At 43.2% G+C, this 20,180-nt stretch overlaps 1 protein-coding gene across 1 annotated transcript in view; it reads right to left on the reverse strand.

Moving 5' to 3' along the window:
* The window catches only part of Ect2l (epithelial cell transforming 2 like), an 85,896-nt gene that overhangs the window by 5,064 nt on the left and 60,652 nt on the right, over positions 1–20,180 (reverse strand). The window contains exons 14-20 of the mRNA XM_033763266.1: positions 17,216–17,302; positions 14,362–14,549; positions 12,667–12,814; positions 10,800–10,873; positions 10,545–10,701; positions 9,649–9,714; positions 8,470–8,558 (exon numbers count right to left, since the gene is read on the reverse strand). Of these exons, the coding sequence (XP_033619157.1) occupies positions 8,470–8,558; positions 9,649–9,714; positions 10,545–10,701; positions 10,800–10,873; positions 12,667–12,814; positions 14,362–14,549; positions 17,216–17,302 (809 nt within the window). The remainder of the gene's footprint in view (positions 1–8,469; positions 8,559–9,648; positions 9,715–10,544; positions 10,702–10,799; positions 10,874–12,666; positions 12,815–14,361; positions 14,550–17,215; positions 17,303–20,180) is intronic.

Here is a 20,180-nt window from a genome sequence, read left to right on the forward strand (position 1 = left end):
CAAAAAAAGAAAAAAAAAAAAAAAAAAAAAAAAAAAACACCCCACAAAAAACAACTATCCTCATAACAGAAAAGAACCTGAATGAAGAATTGTGGTCATAGTAAATGACCAGCCCAAAAGCAGGACAGGCAGGCAGACACAATTTATAAACCAGGATCAAGTAGGAAGCCGTACAGGGTAATTGGCTGGAGGATGGTTGTGGACTGACAAGCATGATTAAAACCTTTGGCACTCCCACGAGGGTGTGTTTTACCACCAGGAGCCCACCAGGCTCTCACTATGAAGAGCTGAGAAAAATCCCCTCATTCTGGGGGTGGGGGTATCTTGAAATAAGCACAGAGACTTGTTCTTAACAAAAGCCTGTTCTGAAGGGGAACTCTTAGGTAGGACCTAACTGATCTGGGGGAGAGGAAATACCTAACTCCAGCCTCAGACGTGAAGGGACGTTCAGAAGCCTTATGAAGATTACAGTCCAGGGACAATAGGCTACTTAAAACTGTAGGGTGTGGTGCCCCGTGCTTGTAATCCTAGCTGAAGGAGGAGGATCTTGCGGTTGAGGCCAGCCAGCAGTCTGAGCAACTTAGGGAGACCCCTCTCAAAAGGGGGAAAAATGCAGAGTGATAAGCAATAACAAATTAGCCTCTCCAAGATTCAGACTCCAGACACTAGAAAATAACAACTTGGGGAAGAAAAAGCAAGGTGGATCCCTAGGACCCAGTAAAGATCTGAGAAGAAAATGGATCCCCAGAACACACCACAGAAAAAGAGACAATCATTTTCTCCCTAGCTGCTGGCTTGTGGCTCACAAGAAAGGAATATGGAATCTACAGAGCCACCATGAAAGTAGGGACTCCAGAGGCCTTCAGGGAGAAGCATGGCAGTGAACAGACCAGTGGGTGCTGTCTGCTGCAACAGCTGGTGCAGCACTCAGCAGCCACAGGTTGACTTCATTTCAGGACCCCGAGCATTACTCTCCCACAGTGACTGGGCAAGAGACAGCCACAGGAGACATCTGTGGTCGGGCCAGCAAGTGGCCTCCCGCCCAGAGGGCTCTTAAGCTCAGCCTGCATCTCAGTGGATATGAAAGTCCCAGAATTGGCACACACATACACCCCAACTCCTCACTGCCTGCTGGTGACTCTTCATCCATTGAGGGCTCCAACTGCATTCTTTATGTGCTAGTGAAAACGCAGCACATCTTAAATTGGACACTGCCCCAAAACTAGACACCAGAAGAAAAGCACACAGTGGAAATCACAGGGAAAGTTCCTTTTTTCTTTGGTTGGTTGTTTTGTTTTTGTTTGGTTGGTTATTTTGTTCTGTGAGGTTTTTTTCTTTTTCTCTTCTTTACTTCTTTGCTTTCTTCACTAGTTTCCTGGGGTTTGGGAATCCTCCCTTATCTTTCTGCCTTGCTTCTTATCCTTTTTCTATATTTTTCCTCTTTCCCCCTGTTGATTTTACTCTATATGATTTCTTGTCTCTTTCTCTTTTGTCTTCTATTTCTTCCTAGTTTTTTTATCTTACCTTTACTAATATCTGTTTACTCTGTGATAAGATCCTTTGTAGCATTTCTCTTCTTTTTCGTATCATAGAGTTTAAGGTTTCAAAGTTTCCCTCTTCCATTCCCCCATTCCTAAACCCTGTATCTTTACTAGTAAAACTGTAAAGCTTTGTTGACCTTTTGATAGTTATTTCTGTAAAATTACTATGGAATTCTTTTCTGCCATTAGCAGAGATATAGCTGTTGCATTTAGTACATATTAGCTGTAAGTCAATACCCGGGTTGCCTTAATGTTTACATCGTAATTGTTGATTTCTTCTCTAGAACTAAGGGTGATATGTAATTGGTTGTTATGTTAATGTCTAATTTGTCTTGGACAATACTACTGTAGCTGATTGGCTTCATATTAATGGGGTGACAGAATTATCACTATTTCTCTGTAAGCCAATCCTCAGATTGCCTTTGTGACATTAACAATACTAGAGTACATTCCCAGAGAAATTGGCTGCTGCACTAACTATGCTGTATCTTTCTCTCCCAAATTAACCAAGGGGGTCAGAACTTGGGACTGTGGCAAAGGATTACAGTTAGCCATGCCCAAATTATATCACTAAAAAGCAACTAAAGAGATCTCTATACTAGCAACGAAGTTTCTAGACTGTAAGCATCCACAAACCTAAGCATAAAACCAACCAAACAAAAACAGAAAAGGCACAAAATGCCCCCCAAAACTCCCAACTTCCCTGAAGCCAATCTAGGGGAGGAGGTTAGAAAACAGCTTAAAAAGGAACTCAGCAGGATTAGAGAAGACAAAACTAAATAGAAGTAATAACAAGATGGAGGAGATTTCAGAAGACACTAATAAAAAGATGAGTTAAGCAAAAGGATACAAAACATGAATGACCAGTTTACCAAAGAATTAGAGTCCGAGAAAAGTTTCAATCAGCAATCTGGGTTGAAAATTATATTGAAAGTACCAGGCATGGTGGTGTATGCCTTTAATCCCAGCACTCAAGAGGGTGAGGCAGGAGGATTGCCCTGAGTTTGAGGCCAGCCTGGGCCACATAGTGGGTTCAAGGCCAGCCTGAACTGCATAGTGAGATGTTGTCTCAAAAACAAAAACAAACAAACAAAAAACCCCAAAACAACCAGAACCAACCAATCTGAGGCCAGAACTTCAGTACTAGAAGACAATGATGCCTTCAAAGGCCAACTAAAGATATTCCTCATTTCATGACCTACCTGTTTAATGACTGTTCAGACTTATGATCAAGGCGTGCTGTCTGGATAAAGGACCAGCTTCTCAGACTTATGAGCTTTTTTTTATAGTTCTTTACATCCTGTATATAGAACCTCAATGTCTGTTTTTTGCACAATACACCCTCTTCACATAGTACTGCACCTTTGGCTAATTGTACTGTACAGTACCATACTGTAGTTTTATGTTACACACACATTACAGTACCACATGTAAGAGTTGTGCAAATAAAAGCAAAGTCTTCAAGTTGGAGCTTCCTTTTGACATTTCTTTGTTCTGAATATTGTAATGTACATCTATTTACAATTCCTCATTTAGTGACCAATTCATCTAATGACCTAGTTATAGGAACAGGACGTGGTCATTAAACAAGAACAGTCTGCACTCAAAGACACCTTGAAAACAACGAGAACATGAAAAATGGACCCAACAACTGCTACATAATGCAAAGCATATTTGGAATAAGTGAAAAGTCATAAAACAACATAAGTGGCATAAAAACCCTGTTCACAGAAATAATGGCAAAAAATCCCCAAATATAAGGAAAGAAATAAACATACAGATAGGTGATGCATGTCAAACTCCAAGTAGCCATGACCAAAAGAGAACCTCTTGTGCTACATTATACACAAAGTAGTAGAAGTCCATCACAGAGACAAAAATCTTAAAAGCTGTTAGAGACAGACAACAAATTACATATAAAAGTAAAACTATTAAAATTGCAGCAGACTGCTCTATAAAAAAACTTAAAGGCCAGGAGAGTTTGGAGTGAAGTGCTTCAAGTCCTACAAGACAAAAACTTCCAACCCCGACTTATGTATCCTGCAAAACTTTCCTTTAAAATCAACACAGAAGCTGAGCATGGTGGTACATGTCTATAACCCCAGCACTTACGCTGAGGCAGGAAGATTGTTGCAAGTTTGAGGCCAGCCTGGGCTACATAGCAAGACCCTGTCTCAAAAATAGATTTAAAAAGTAAAATTAAAAAAATAAATTTTATTTCCATGACAAGGAGTACCTCAAGAAATTCATGACCACCAAATCAGTGTTATAAAACTCTCAGGATAGTTTAGAAAGAGACAAGCCAACAATCCCAATAAGTCAAAAGAGAATTAGTACACCTGGCACAATAAGTTGCTAAGCAAAAGGAATAGTCTTCTCAGATTAAGAAATAAAAATTACAATAAATACATTTTTTAAATGTTCAAGCCAGGCATGGTGGTGCATGCCTGTAATCCCAGCACTCAAGAGGCTGAGGCAGGAGGATCACCTCAAGTTGGATACATAGTGAGTTCAGGACCAGCCTGAACTACATAGCGAGACCTTGTCTCAAATCCCTCACCCCAAAAAAAGAAAAATAAAAAAATGTTCAACATCACTGGCCACTTGAGAAATGTAAATTAAAACAATGAGATTTTATCTCACTCCAGACTGAAGGTTATCAACCAATAACATGTTGGTGAGGCTGTGGGGGAAAAACCTTTCATTTTTTGTGGGAGTGTAAACTGGTACAACCATTATGGAAATCAGCATGGAAGTTCCCCAGAAATTAAACTAGAAATTTCACATGACCCAGCTATTCCCCTTCTAAGTATCTTCCCAAAAGAGTTAAAGACATCATACCACAGTGATGTATGCATAACCATATTTATAGAAGTACACTTGTAATAAATCAATCTTGGAAACAGCTTACATGTCCATCAACAGATGAATGGACAGAGACTGTGATACTGTTCCACAATGGAGTAAGAACTATGCTGCCATAAAGGATGAACTTGAGTCATTTGTAGGAAAACTGTCGCACCTTAATACCATAATATTAAAGAAAAGTAAAGTAAATCAGACCCACAAGTTTAAATATCACATGGCTCTTTTATATGAAAAATTCAATATATAAATAAAGTGTGAAATAAAAGACAGATACCGTGATGCCTTGGTTCACAAACTTAATTCGTTCCACAATTCTGAAAAAGATGGCCACCTTTGTCTTCATGTGGGAAGGATGGCCATGGTCATGTTCGTCCAGAGTGTGCAAATAAAAACAAAATTTTGCCAAATGCTTCTGTTTACAAACCAGATTGTTTGCAAACAAAAGTGTTTGTGAATAGAGGCACCACTGTAACAGGAAAAAAGAGAGAAAAGAGTTATTGTTATCCAGGATGGCAATGTATCTGTCTACAAGTGGACGCTGATTTAGTATATCAGTCTTAGGTGTACTATGTTTTTTGGCCTATTGGTCCAGTTGTTAATCTGTATACATGATAATTGACTTATAATGACTTAAATACATGAATCTGGTGCTGGCAAAATAAAAGGGGGTGTGAAGGAAACGGAAAAAAAGCATTGAGATTTGTAATTACATGTACCAATTTCCTACAATGAATGTAATTATCGTGTACTGCAAGCATGTACTCATAAATTTTTTTTTTTAATTTAAAAGGGCCGAGGATGTAGTTAGGTGATCGAACATCCCTAGGTTCAATGCCCACTACCACTCCTTCCCAAAACAAGGGAGAAAATACTGATCCTAGAACTACAGGATGCTTCTACCACACACACATCTCACCATCACATGAGTAAACCCCATCTTTTTTTAATGGCAAAACATTTATTGGTAAATTATAGGCATACGTAATAATAACACTCATCATTGGGAATCTGAACCTGTACATCCGGCCCTTTTTCTCCATTACCCTCTCCATTTTGTGCACTGTATTTTATAGGGTGTTGTACATTGTACTGAAATATAGCACATATAAATTGACTTTCACCTTGACGACACATTTATCCCATTTAAATGAGTGATCATATCCAAAAAATGCAAAACTGGCAAGGAATTTTCATCTTCAGATTCCTTGATTCCATAAATGACAGTATCATTTCACAATTCACAAAATCTTTTCAGCATTTTACTCCAACTTGGTCACCTCACTTCAGAAAAGTAAGTGATGTCCTCATAATCAGCATCCTTACTCTTGAGGAATTTGTGGAGTTGGTGATTCGATCCCTAGGATCTCATGAAATTCATAGCTTTGATGATGATTTGCATAACATCTTTTTGTTGTTTTTTTTGAGTCAGGATCTCCCTACATAGTCAGGCTAGTCTTAAACTCACTATTTGAACTCATGGGACTTTGTTTTTTTCTGCCTCCTAAGTACTGGGATCATTGGCTTGAAACACCACACCTTACTCCCATAACATCCATTTTTAAAGCTTGAATTTCCTTGGTGTATTATGCAGCACTATTTTATTAAATGTGACTTGCCAGCAACAACTGTATCATCTCTTATTAATTTATAAATACCTCTTTTTTTGAAAAAGGTTTTACTCTGTAGTTCAGATTGGCCTTGAATTCATTATGTAGCCCAGGCTACATAACTTGCAGTAATCCTCCTGCCTCGGCCTCCTGAGTGCTGGGATTATAGGTGGGCCCCACCACATCCAGTTTAAATCCCTCTTGTTTATCAACCATCACAGGTACCACTATGGCTACGTCAGATATGTTGACGAAGTTCGAAGAAAGTCACTGTTATTTTTACTGCTTCATACAAATGAAATGATTTAGCTGTATTTTAATGGCATCAAAGAAGCCATTGCTTCAGTGATACTATAACTCCTAATCTCTAACACTGCTAACTAAAAACAGCTAATTGAACCACATCTGTCACATCAGCACTTTCACCCATTGCCAAAGAATAAAGTTTGAAATTAGCAGCTTCACTCTTAAATCTTTTTCAGTAGATTTTCCCCCATTTCCTCGATTCATCTGGCTATTGTCTGGTGAGACAAACTGATTTAGAAAAAGTAAGCAGGGTGCCTTATTTCTCTCAATAAAAAAGCACTCATCCATTTTTCACTGAAGACTCTGCCTTCTTCCATTTTCTTTTTTGAGGGGTCTGTTTTCTTTTGAGATGATGATGAAGCCATTCTGTGATTCGAGCAGGCTGAGAGGCAGAAGGAGGATCACAAGTTCAAGACCAGCTGGGACGACTTAGCAAGACCCTGGGGCTCTGAGTCTTCAAGTCCCTGCATGCCTGCCTCACCCCAAGGTCTCCGGTGGCCCTCAGAGTCTCTGAACCCCATCTTATTAGGAGTCCTGAAGGAAACCCAAAGCCAACAGAGGAGAAAAATACACCACCATGGAAATATCAGCCTGTTACCCTAAACTACTACAATAAACATAGCCTAATAGTAACAGTTACATTGGACTTCTCTTCAGAACCATTTGAGCAAGAACAGAGTGGAACAAAATAAAGTATTGGGGGGGAAAAAAAGGCCTAGAATTCTGTAGCCAGCAAAATTTTCCATCAAATATTAAGGAGAAATCATTTTTCAAACAAACCGGAAGTACATCTTGCTAGTACATTTGCCTTGCAAGAAATTCTAAAAGTGTTGCAGATAGAAGGAAAATGGCATAGAAACTCAGATTTACATGAAGAAAAGAATGTCAGAGAAGGAATCCACGAGGGCATAATAATATCCAGAAACTGGAATAATTCCTAGCACACTTCCAACCAAAACTCTACCAAATTTCTAGCACACTTTCCACCAAACCAGTATATTTAGAATTGCTGGTTTGGTAGCTACTTTCTTCCCATCAATGTCCTCTTTTCTGTGGCTACTAAACAAAACCAGCACAACGAAAGGAGACAAAAAAGCTGTGTCGGTGAGACAAGAGATGCTGTGATTTGGTTTTCATTTATATACCTTTATTGCAGTTGGACAAATTGAAGGAGTTAATTTCCCTCCACCTGGCTGCTCTGTGTTGCATCATCATCTTCACCATTAATAATGAAAACAGTTTGGCAGTTTATTCAAGTAGGAATCAGCAAACCATACCCTACCACCTGTCTCTATAAATAAAGTTTTATTAGAATACAGCTGTACTTGTTCATTTATGTATCAGGTTGTTTATGAATAGTGTATTATTTGCTTTGTTTTGTATCATTTACTAACTTTTTGTGATTCAACAGCAAAGGTAGGTTGTTGCCACAGAGATCGTTTGGTCAGAAAATCCTAAATATTTACTCTGAACCTTTGCAGAAAAATGCATCTATCTCTGTTCTAAAAGAGGAATGGGCCAGTAACTTCTGGGACATCCTTCTTTTATTCTTGCACTATTCTGAGCACTGTGCAAACTAGATATGGTGAGGTCATTTTTAATACTGATGTCAACAACTATCTGAGAAAAATAAATTGGTCCCCTCCTTACAGTTAAGTAGACCATTCTTGTGAGACCCCATAGCACTTGGATCTTATCTCAGGAGGAAACTGACTGACCTTGAGAGGTTCTGCTTTTAAGGAGTTTGGTCTTGGTAGAGATGATTTATTTTCTCCCATTCTACCCAGAAGACAATTGGGGTGATGCAGTGCCTCACACTATCTCAGAGGAGTGTGTGACTCTTTAGTTCAGTGTAAAGATATATTTGGGGTTTTTTTTTGTTTTGTTTTTTGTTTTTTTTGAGACGGGGTCTCACTATGTAATTGAGACTGACCTGGAACTCACTATGTAGCTTAGGCTGGTCTTGAACTCACAGCGATCCTCCTGCCTCAGCCTCCCAAGTGCTGGGATTACAGGTGTGCGCCACCACACCCAGCCAGTGCAAAGATTTATAATAAATTGCATGTGGTACCAAATGCCAAGGACACAGGACGATAAGACAGGTACCTGCTCTGAAGGGGTCGGCAGCTCAGATAATGGCTACTTACCTTAGAGAGAAATGTATCTCCTCATCACAGCAGCGAAGCTGGACTACATCTTGGACCCTAATCAGATATCTGTTTGCTTCTGATAGAGTCTATAAAATCAAAAAATTAAAAGCATATGTAAATTTTAAATGGATACTACCAGTGCAGCTGTATTTTATCTCCCGGAATATGTGTTGAATAGAACTGAGTTATGAAACTATCAATTTTTGTTGTTGATAAAAACAGGCTTTCTGTAGAAAGACCACAAAATCAACAGTGACAATCACCATTTTAGAAGGCCACCAGATCTTTTAGAACTACTGGATTGTTTTATTTGAACATGGGGTGCGGGACGAAAAGCAGTTGTGCAGAAAAGGAAGCAAATGAAGGAAGCAAAGGTACAGGTTCTGGCTGCCGTGCTGATGGTCTCTTGGTACATGCAGTGATGTAACGAGACTGTGAGGCCCAAGAATCTGGAATTTTCCCTACCAAAATCTGTAGATTGAAATTGAAACAACTCCATCTTGCTTCCCCAATTTGACCAGCTAGAAATAGCATCTCCAATCAACTGATACTCTAACTGCTCCTAAGTGCCAGGCGCTAGGTGACCAGTCGCAGCTCACACACGATGTGGGGGTGCTGTAGAAACAGGACAAGGGGGCTCCCGAGGCTGTGAAACACCAGGAAAGGCACAGCTCGCGGCTGGAGGAAGCTTCATAAGGACAATGATTGACTTCAATTTTCAAACGATAAATATCCAGGGAAGTAAGAGAGGAAGGTCATTTCAGAGAAGGAAGGGTATATGCATAGAACGAACCAAGAGAGGCTGCGTTGTGGAGAACGGAAATAGATTTGTGCGCTGTGGCCAGTGCTGGGGAAAGCTGTACGAGGACCAGGTGAGGTTGTAGACGTAATGCAGAGCTAGCAGACTGTACAGAACCCTGCCCCTGGACAGAGCTGCTCATCGCAGTGCCACCACGCAAGGAGCTAAGACCACGGAGAAGTGGTGAGGTCAGGGACACAAGCGCCTCGTAGGCAGCACGCTTGCGGCCAGGGTGACAAACGTGAGAGATCCCAGGTCTCTGGCAGTGGCAAACATTGCACAGATGTTGGCTGTGCTGGGATCTGTGTGTCTTCTTTTGCCAGCGATGAGGCTGTATTCATGAGCATGAGATGGAGCCAGTACATCGGAATACATACAGGGCACCCGCAGATGAGTCTCTGTATATCTGACAGCCGCTCTTTCATAGTGACGGTTTCCTTCAGCTAGAAAAGAAGTTGACTTTAGCCAACTACAACTGTGACATTTGTGTTTATAAAAGAAATCCTTTAAAATATTTTAAGGCTCAGGACCCGCTACTCTACTGTAATAAAAGCCGCACTTTTCTGTACTCATTGTTTTAACAACAGTGTTTTAAAACTCATTGTTTTAAACAAAGGCAGTAACAAGACTATTCAGGAAAGCACCTTCAGGGTGCACCTCTTCAGCCCAGATGAATGCATGCACAGTACGATCATGGTTATTTTCAGAAAGAGACTACTGTGTTCCAACACGCTGTAGTCTTTGGGAGAATAATTATTGTGCTGTACTTAAGGAGGGAGAAAGCTAATTGATACCTTAGTACTTTCAGAAGCAAAGGATTGTACATTTTTGTTTTTTGTTTCATTTTTCTCGAAAAACCAATCCAAAAAAAATTTTTTTTGAGACAGGGTCTCACTGTGTAATTGAGACTGACCTGGCATTCACTAGGTAGCCCAGGCTGGTCTCGAAATCACCACAATTCTCCTGCCTCAGCCTCCCCAGTGCTGGGATTACAGGAGTGTGCCACCATGCCCGGCACCAATCCAAATTTCAAACTTATGTTAGTGAAAGTTTTATTGTTATTGTACAGCTATCTGAGCACATTCTGCCTCATGCTGTTTGACTTAGAATAGATGGTCTTAATGTGCAAAATCACTGAACAGTCATTTACCATTAAAAGAATGAAAGACCGGAATGAGAACATCCTTGGAGACAAGCAATCTCAGGACTTTCAAGTACCACAGAAGCATTGTAACATTGTAACAATGGACACAGATGTTTATCCCAAACCAACCTGATCTATATACCCTTTATATGTTTTCATTTGGTCAATTGCAGCGGTCAGGTCACCACGACCAGCATGTTCTGTGGGAGTGTGAACCCTCAGAGCACAGAGAAGATGAATGTACTCTTCAAATCTCCGGGACGGGCACAGCAGCAGCTCCGGCAGGCTGTACCAGACATAGAAAGGGGAACGCTGGTTTCTCTCCGAAGGTCAAGGAGGGTTCCCTGTCCTGAGAACCCGGCTGTGCTCCCCCTCAGAACTCACCTCAGCATGTGGGTGGCAATCGTCTTATCGTGTCTCTTCAGGAAAGCTCGGAAGGCCGGTGTCATCTCTCTGCACTGAAAGGTGAGAGAGACAGTCAGGGCTTGGCTCTGTGAGACAACTGCAGAGCCCTGTCCACCGAGCAAGTGAGGATCTGTGGAGCCCTCCAGAGGGCAACTGCCCCCATCTAATCAAAGTACTAATAGAACCAGTGGGGTCTTCTGGTACAGGAAGTGCAGTGTATCAAGTGCACCACAGACCGAACCTTCCCACTGAGCTCAGTCAGCAGACTCATAGTAACACATGCTGCAATCAGGCGGGCCTGATGTAGAACTGGAACAAATTGGATATGTTACCTTATAAAGGTTTTCAACTAATCTAAGCCTCAGCTTTCTCATCTTTAAAATGGACATCAAACCTAAATTATGTGAAAGGAAAAAGTCCTATCCATAAAGTACCTCCCACATAGTAAATGTTACTGTATTTCATTACCATGAGAACTCAACTACTGATGATATTCACCTTTAATGTTGCTATTAAGCATGTTTTCCATAAAAGTGCTTCACTGTACTTATTTAATGAGAGGTTTTGTGTGTGTGTGTGTGTGTGTATGTGTGTGTGTGTGATTTTTTTCTTTTTGAGACAGGGTCTCACTTTGTAGTTCAGGCTGGCCTTGAGCTCACTATGTAGCCCAAGGCTGGCCTCAAACTCATGGCGACCCTCCTGCCTCAGCCTCCCAAGTGCTGTGATTTCAGGCATGTGCCACCACACCCAGCTGGCAATAAGAGTTTTAATATTCATTTATCACCATTAATGTACCCACGAAGTTACTGCCTTCCACTCAGGAGGGTAAATGTCTAAAAGATGTCAGCGAGCTCATTTCTAAACCCCAGATATCCACTGATTTCAATAATATTGATAGCTAATATGTACTGAATATTTATATGTACATAGTATTCTAGTGAATAGGAATCATTATCGCTGATAGCAATGAAAATGTCAGCACCAATTTGTTTCTGATAACACATGAGCCTTTGCTCCAGTTCTTGTCCTCAGTATCAGTTCTATGAAACTTGCACATCATCAAGCAAGAAGTGCCCACCGAACCCTCGCCGAAGTCCCTCCTTCCTGCGGGGCCCACCCACCCTGGAGCTGTTCCGTTGGCCCTGCAGCCCCCCTGCCCAGCGCTGAGGCTTCCCGACGGACAGTGCTCGGAGTCCACAGTTTCCTGGGGAGTAAGGGGTGGAGTGGAGTCCAGACTACTTCTCCCAAGGGCTCTTCTTACCTTCGAGCTTGCTTTTGCTCATTTAATCAGTGCTCCCTCAAACCAGTCGCCTAGCCCTGCGGTGCGGGCAGGGTCAGAAGCGCTGCCGCATGCCAGTCTCTGGGAGCGAGTCCTGGAAACCTCAGCTCCGCACCAGCTGGACCTGTCCCAGGTGATCTTGGGCTTGTGGGCCCTTCTCCTCCCGGAGGCAGACATTTCTTTTACGTCACCTCCGGAAATTTATAAAAGACAAGTTGTCCCAAGAGGGGAACTTGTCAAGGCCACGTAGATTGTTGGGGCAGAGTGGAGTCAAAGCCCACGGGCCTGCTTCTGTGTGGCTGCTGATGTTTTCCTGTCACTGAGCCACGTGGCAGCCAGGGAAGGTGGGAGCCTGTGGTGCATGTGATGATTCATCCAGCTCAGCAGCCAGCTGGGCACTGCTATGTGCCAAGCACTGTGCCAGCCCTGTCCTCGGGAGCGCACAGTACACGGGAGGAGACCTGGGAGGAGAGCAGGGCGGGGCCCACCTACTGCCTGGTCCTGTGGTTTGCACACAGCGCGAGCTCAGGTCTACCAACCTCACCAGTAGTAACTCCGACCATTTACCTTCTCAATAGTTCTCAGCACAACGGGATAATTGTTGAAGAAATTGGTGTATGTATTCAGCTGGCTCCCAAACTTGATAAATATTTCCCCCACACACTGGGCCGGGCCCCATTCCTGCAGTCTGTCTCCCAGGTTACTCAGAAACTTCCTGCAATGGGAAAAAAGCGCGTGATGGGATATGAGCCCCGAGAGCCCACAGACTTAGACACTAAGGTGCTGTTGTCAGTGCAGCCTTTTGCAGCCTGGACTTTTTTTCCCCATGAAGTTTACTGGTCCATTTAAAGCACACAGCACAGCTGCATTCATCATCGGGATCTTGTACCTTTCCATGACAGGTCTTGGTTCTGTTTTTTCCCCCTTCCCCTGCCCTCCCTTCCCCCCCTCCTCCCCTCCCTATTTACAAACACTTTGTTTCCATTTTTTCCTTTTTTCACAGTTTTTCTTTCCCCCTTATTTCCTTTCCCCTTCCCTTCCCACTTTCCCTGTAGCCATTTTCTTCCTATTTCCCCTGTCAATTATACTATTTGAACCTTACTTACACTTTTAGTTTTCTACACCAAAGAAACTATTTGGTATTTACTCAGTGTGTCCTATTTATTTCACTTAAGAGTACGGCCTCAATGTGCATTCATTTAGCTACAAATGTTTCTAGTTTCTCATTCTTTATGGCTGAGTAGTACTCCATTTTTTAGAAAAAACCACATCTTCCTCATCCAGTCACCAGCTGATGGGTAATTGGGTTGTTTCCACGTTTTAGCCATTACAAACTGTGCTGCTATAAACATGGGTGCACGTATATCACTGTGGTATGATTCTTTTAATTCCTTTTAAAAGATACCCAGCAGGGGAATAGCTGGGTCAAATGGGACTTCTAATCTTAGCTCTTTGAGGTACCTCCATATTGATTTCCATAGTGGTTGCACCAGTTGCAACCTAGTCTTTTACAGTCCTTACTTGATAATGATCAGGTATCTTTTTCTTAAAACAGGGCCAGGCAGATCTGATGGGACAGGGGGAGTTGGAAAATGCGGGAGGAAAGTGGCTGTGAGAAACCCCTGCCCCCTCACCCTAAGCCCTCAAATCCACTCAAGGTGCGTCCCACCCCCAGTCCTGAGGAGCAGAGTGACAGCGCAGCTTCGACCTCTGTGGGTTCTGAGGGCTCCCTCCTGGCCGCCACAGACCTTGAAAACCAGAAGAGGCCTCACGGCCACCTTGGAGCACCCATGCAGGTGGGCACCGGTCAGGTTACCTACAGGGGGCTGTCGCAGAGGCACACACTCAGCTGGTGTCACTTCCACAGATGGAAATCACCGCCTTTCTCTCTCCCGTCGCATACACAAAGTGCATGTGCTGTTCAGCTGCCCCAGCCTTGCACTTTCTAAGTAATGTATCCCAGAGCCTGTTCCTTTCCCTCTGCTCGGCTACACATTGCTAAGAGCCACCGCACCACACTCACAGACAGCCCGCTGACTCCCGAATGCCCAGCACTGATCCTTCTCTGGCACAGCTGCACCCTGGGGTGGCAGTGGAGGCCGGGAACTGTCACTGCCCCTGCAGCCTCTACTCCTCTGCGAGGTGACGGGGGGGGGCAGGGGGGCAGAGAAGGACCCAGCCTCCCTTCTGCTTTTGAGATAAGTCTGGGCCCCTCCCACCACCCAGTGCGCATTGTTAAAACTACACCTTCAGAGACTTTACCTGTTCAGACTTAAAATCCGCAGAATATCGGAGAAAATGATCTCGATGTTTGCAGCGCTCAGAATCGCTCTGTTTGAGGACAGCGCCGCTCTCAGCGGGGCGGCATAGACGTCTCTCACCGTCTGCAGCATCTGCACATACTTCCTCTCACTCTGCCAGAGTTCCCGGACCACCGCAGCCCGCCTCTCCTGCAGAACGGCATTAAGAACCCACAGGAAAAGCACAGCGAGCCCAGCCCTCACCCTGCGGCCGGGCTCCTGGAGAGGCCGCGACTGAAAACAGCCATCGTCCTCCCTGGAAGGTGGGGCCCGGGACGACCCGTACCACAGAGTGTCTGGGGCAGACCAGGTGCCTGGCAGGGCCTGTGGCTGAGGCGGGACGATGCTGACTGCACGGCTGCACGTGGAGACCGAAGCCCCAGCGATGCGACCCTGCAGAGGACAGGAAGGGAAGGCGCCTCTCCCCAGAGCGCTGCTCTCCACAGCAAGGACCCCTACTACCTCCGGCCCCCGCTTTACCCTACACAGAGTGACTGGGGTGTGTGCACAGTCATTTTTAAAAGAAAGACCACTCATGAGTTTTGCTTGAGATAAAATAGAGATCAGAAGAGGGAAGGGCCCCTTCTCCATGAGCTCAGGCTCGCTGAGCTCTCACGTTTATATTCCAGTAGGTGCTTTGCTCTCAGAGTCTCAACAAAACCCAGCAGCTGAAAAGCTCTTGCATACCTTGTGCTATTGGAGAATTTTAATGTTTTTACCATTGCAAAACCAAGGATGATTTTATAACTTAATTTATCACTGTAAAATCAAGGATGATTTTATTACTTTTTTTTGGGATATGGGGAATCAAGCTCAGGACCTTGCAGTTTCCAGGCAGGTGTGGCACCACTGAGCTAAATCCCCAGCCCCTTTTTACATGGTTCTTACATGTAGGACAACCTGTCTTTACATAAGAATAAAACACTCTAAAGATGAATAAGTTTGTTGCTTATGGTTTAAGTAAACTTCTTGTTTACAGTAGTTTGACAATGTGAAGTGATGTATGGATCATCACTGTAATTTCATGAAAGTAATTTCAGAGGAAAAAATGGGAAAACTAATTCTCTTGGAAGTGCTACAACACACTGCTCACGGCTGTTGAGGTTCCACCCTTTAAGCCATAGTTTGTAAAGAATGTCCGTTTAAATGTATGTCATTAGTTAAAACGCACATCTGTATCCCACTTGACAGGTGGCTTGAAGACCATGTTCTATTTTTATGTGCACTTACTAGTCTATCTGTTTTTTAATATTGGCCTTCGCCAACTTTTTTTTTTTTTTTTTTTTTTCTTCTCCGTGTGTAGTTCAGGCTAGTTTTGAATTCATTATGTAGCCCAGGCTGACCTCCAACTCATGGCCATCTTCCTGCCTCAGCCTCCCAAGTGCTGGGAGCACAGGCGTGTGCCATCACACCCAGCTCAACATTTATAATTATTGTGGTTTAAAGTTTCAAATGTCAAACCTTTTGTGCTTAAAGCACAGCCAGATGCTGCATCTTTATTCACAGGAGATACCATCATACTCTCCTTGGTGGTTCCTGGCAATGGAGCTGGGGGAGATGGGGTTCCCATGCCCCGAGGTCCCTGGCCAGACACACTCTAGGTGCCCTGGGGCCCTGAAAACCCTTGGGTCTGAGCTCAGGACCACAGGAGTGACTCATATATATGTTTTTTTCCTCTCTCCCAGCTGTCAGGCCTCAGGGGAGCCTTTTTTTTTTTTAATTTTATTGAGTTTATTGGTACATTTTAGGGATATAGTACAGTTACATTCATTGTTGGGATCATGTACCTTTACATGGCAAGTCTTGATTCTCATTTTTTCCCCTTACCTCTGCCCTCCCTTCACCCCCTCCTCCCCTCCCCATCTACAAACACTTTATTTTCATCTTTTCATTCTCTCACATTTTTTTCTTTTCCCTTTTTGTTCTTCCCCTACGCATCACACCTTCCCTACACCTTTAGCCTCTTTCTTCAAATTTCTAAATGTCAGTAATCTTATTAGAATCTTATGCATTGTTGCAGAATATTCACACCAGGGAAACTATTCGGTATTTACACATGTGGGACTTATTTATTTCACTTAGGAGTATATCTTCAATATGTATCCATTTTCCTATGAATGAATCTATTCTCTCGCTCTTTATGGCTGAGTAATATTCCATTTTATAGAAAAACCACAACTTCTTTATCCAGTTTCCAACGGATGGGCAAATAGGTTGTTTCCAAGATTTAGCTATTACAAACTGTGCCGCTGTCTCACTGTAGCTCTTCATCTGTGGAAGGCAACTACTGATGTCTACTGTCCAGGCTCCTGAGCGAAACGTGATGATGATCAGTGTGCGCATGTGTATAAATACAAAACCCCCTGCATATGCTGTGAGTTCTGTGGGAAAGGACCAGCCTTCCCCTTTACAACAACCTCCTCCCTGCCTGACTTCTTGCCAGAATGACGGATCTCTAAGCTCCATTTTGATCAGAGTCAGCTTTGGACGTCAGACGGTGAGTTGGTGGATCAGTTAGAAACTGTAAGCCTTTACGTGCATGTGTCATTTCCTTAAATGACGTCCTAGTATGGGAAATGATGGAGAGGCACACAGACTGGCTTTCTCCCCCGACATTACGTCCCCATCCTTTTAAGTCAGCTTCTTTTCAGTCCTGGGCTTATTCAAGAGTAAAAAATCAACCAGCTGGATTTCCCTCAGTTATTTTTAGGGTTCTCTTCCCTCTGAGGGAAAGGTTCATTAACCAAATGCAGACTGAAGCCTCACCGTTAGGAGCAGAACGAATGGAGATTCACGTCACATAATAATGGGCTTACCAGCTTGGCCAGCCCCTCCGAATGGAGATCGCCGTGGCTCAGACTCCACTTGGTGTCCCGAGAATTGTCTTCTATCACATCTCCTTTCTAAAGATTAAAAGGAACAGAACGCACTGTAAAATTCACCTCACATACCCTTTCCAGGCTTGTCTGTTTTACATTTAAAAATAGCTTATTCTTTCTTCACTTCACCTTGTTAATTGTTCTTGTTGTGATCTCCCTATAAATTAGCACATTTAAAAAAAAACACTTCTGACCGGGCTGCCAGCAGCATCCCAGGCCCACTCCAGCGATGGAACAGTGACCCCGTGTTTACATGAAGAGATAACAGTGACAAAAGGTCACTCCCGCTACCCTTCCTAAGAAAGATAAAACTGTCTGTGGAAACCCCCTGATGTGCAGGCGGAGACTGGAAGAAAAACACCGATTTGTAATCACAACTCCTTTTGCCTTAACTCAGACAAAAATCAATTTGTATTTTGTAACTGTGGGGTTTTTTATGGCCCTGGCCCCTGAAAAGCAGCTAGTCTGCTCCCTGCATCTTTGTCATTGTTTTTGTCCCATGTCAGCCTGGTATATATTTATACTTGTGGCTAGGGAGTAAAAAAAATCTATCTTAAATTTTGACAAAATAATTCAGTTTCTCTCTGAGTGGAGCACTTTTTTCTTTTTAGACTAAAGAACAGTGCTGATTAATTATAGTAGAGAAATGATCATCACTTCACCAAGCCAGCAGAGACGTCAGCGCTTGTCCTGGTAGGAAGTAATTGCAGACATAAGATGAAAGCCAAACCTGCACTGGCCAGGCCAGGATTAGTATTAGGATAATCAAAATAGTGCAGAGCCTCACCAAGGATCTCACAGGTAAGGAGACCACCCTAACGTGAGACACCACCTGTTATGGTTTGGACCTCATATGTCCCCCAAAGGCCATGTGTTGGAAAATAGGTGGCACTGAGAGGCAGTGGAACCTTTAGGAGGCAGGGCTTACTGGCAGGAAGTGAGGTCATGGGGGGCGTGCCCTGCCCTGGAAGGGGTCACCACACCCTGGTCTCTTTTTCCTTTGCTTCCTTGCCTCCATGAGGTAAGCAGATTCTGCTGCCTCACCACAGGCTCTGAAGCAACTGGGCCATGTGATCAAGGACTGAAACTGCTGAAACTTTGAGCCAAAGTAACCCTTTCCTCCTTTAAATCTGTTTTCTCAGGTAGTTTGTCTTCCAGTAACAGAAAGCTGACATAACCTACCACAGTGCCCACCCAAGCGCGTAGATTTCAAAATTCAGGTGCTGGTTGTCCCCCCGCCAGCCAGCGAGCATGCTCCTTCTATGGATCAGTGACAGATACTTCTTAAAACATAAATTCTTGTTTGGGGATAGGAAAGTGATTTGGTATAGTAATTTTATTCAAACCTAAAAAATGGAGACCTCTTTCTATATTACACATAGTTAGCAACTGTTAGGATTTTTAAGGCCTATCTTTATATGAAGATTCCACATTCTTATTTTGTTTTTAGGGGTGAATTCAGAGGCAGTAACAGGAGCCACACACTGCAAATTTAGAAGGAAATGATTGCTTGGGGCTTGTGCACTTATGCCTTCCTTGATAGCAAGATATATAAGAGTCTGGGCTTTGGTCACATGATTGGGATTTTCCTCTAAGATGGAGAACAGGCAGACAGTGCATTTTCTGGAGTCATCCTAGTGTTGGCTGATGTTTTTCCTAGAAGATGCTGTGCTGCCTGGGTCAGCGGCTGGAAATGGTTGTGAAAATGAGAAAACCACAGATAGAGGTCAGAAGGTGTGGTGATTCTGGCTGTGACCCAACACCGTGTGTTCATGGTATCAGGGCAGACACTACAGGCACACAAAACAGCATGGGCAGCAAGATGATGGATGACTGAGCGATTGTATAAATAGTGTGTGTGTGTGTGTGTGTGTGTGTGTGTGGATTTGATAGACAAGTGCATTACACAAGCCCCAAAGGCAAAGATCTTAAGAACACTCATCTCAGAGAAGCTTTTATTTCCACTCCCATGGCTGTAGGTTTATGTTCTCTTCTAAGCAGATATCTAGAGTTTTAAAAATAAACCTCAAAACATGAAGAAAGTCAGCTTCTTCATTTTGTTCTAATCTAGGTTTAAACTGTGATTCTTCCTCTTAGGGGTCCCCAAATCAGGCAGTTGATGCAACAGTAGCAGGCTGATTTCCTACAATGAGGCAACTCCAAGCCCAAACTTCATGCCTTCTTTTACTATCAAGCTTAGATGTTTACGTCAACAGCATTCTGACAAGACCAGATTTCAGTGTGGATATCTTTTGGCAGAAGGAATCTAAGAAAGTTTTTAAAAAGCTGGGTATAGTGGTATATGCCTTTAATCCTGGAACTCAGGAGGCTGAGACAGGAGGATCACTTTGAGTTTGTGGGCAATTTGGTTCAAAGCCAGCCTGAACTATATAGCAAGACCCTGTGAGGCGGGGTGTGGGGGGAGGCAAGAAGAAATAAAGGAAGGAGAAAAGGAAGGGGTGGGGGAGAGGGAAAGAATGAAAACTGTCCTGGACTGCAAACTTTTTAAAAACTCAAATTATCTCAGAACTCACCTGAGAAGCAGCAAGCCTTAAGCCTTAATACAAATTTCCAACTCTTCCTCAAAACTAAGTAGTATTATTTAAGTCTCAACGTGGTACTGTCTGTGCTCTGCAATGACTTAAATGTTATGTGTGTTACCACAAAACACCCTTTTTAATAATAGTCCCTGAAAATGAAGTTCTTAGGAGAAATGACAAGTTCAGAGCTTTCCAGGAAAAACTGGCATTGTGATTTGTGAATTTCTTCACCACATGTGCCTACCTCCACAGTGAAGCAATGACAGAAAAATGTAGGGCCAGGGATTTAGCTCAGTGGTTCTGCCACCTGCCTTGCAGGCACAGAGTCCCAAATTTGACCACTGGTACCAAAAAGAAAAAAA

The sequence above is a fragment of the Fukomys damarensis genome, unplaced genomic scaffold (genome assembly GCF_012274545.1).
Source record: "Fukomys damarensis isolate Sample0158 unplaced genomic scaffold, DMR_v1.0_HiC HiC_scaffold_14, whole genome shotgun sequence".
Lineage (NCBI taxonomy): Eukaryota > Metazoa > Chordata > Mammalia > Rodentia > Bathyergidae > Fukomys > Fukomys damarensis.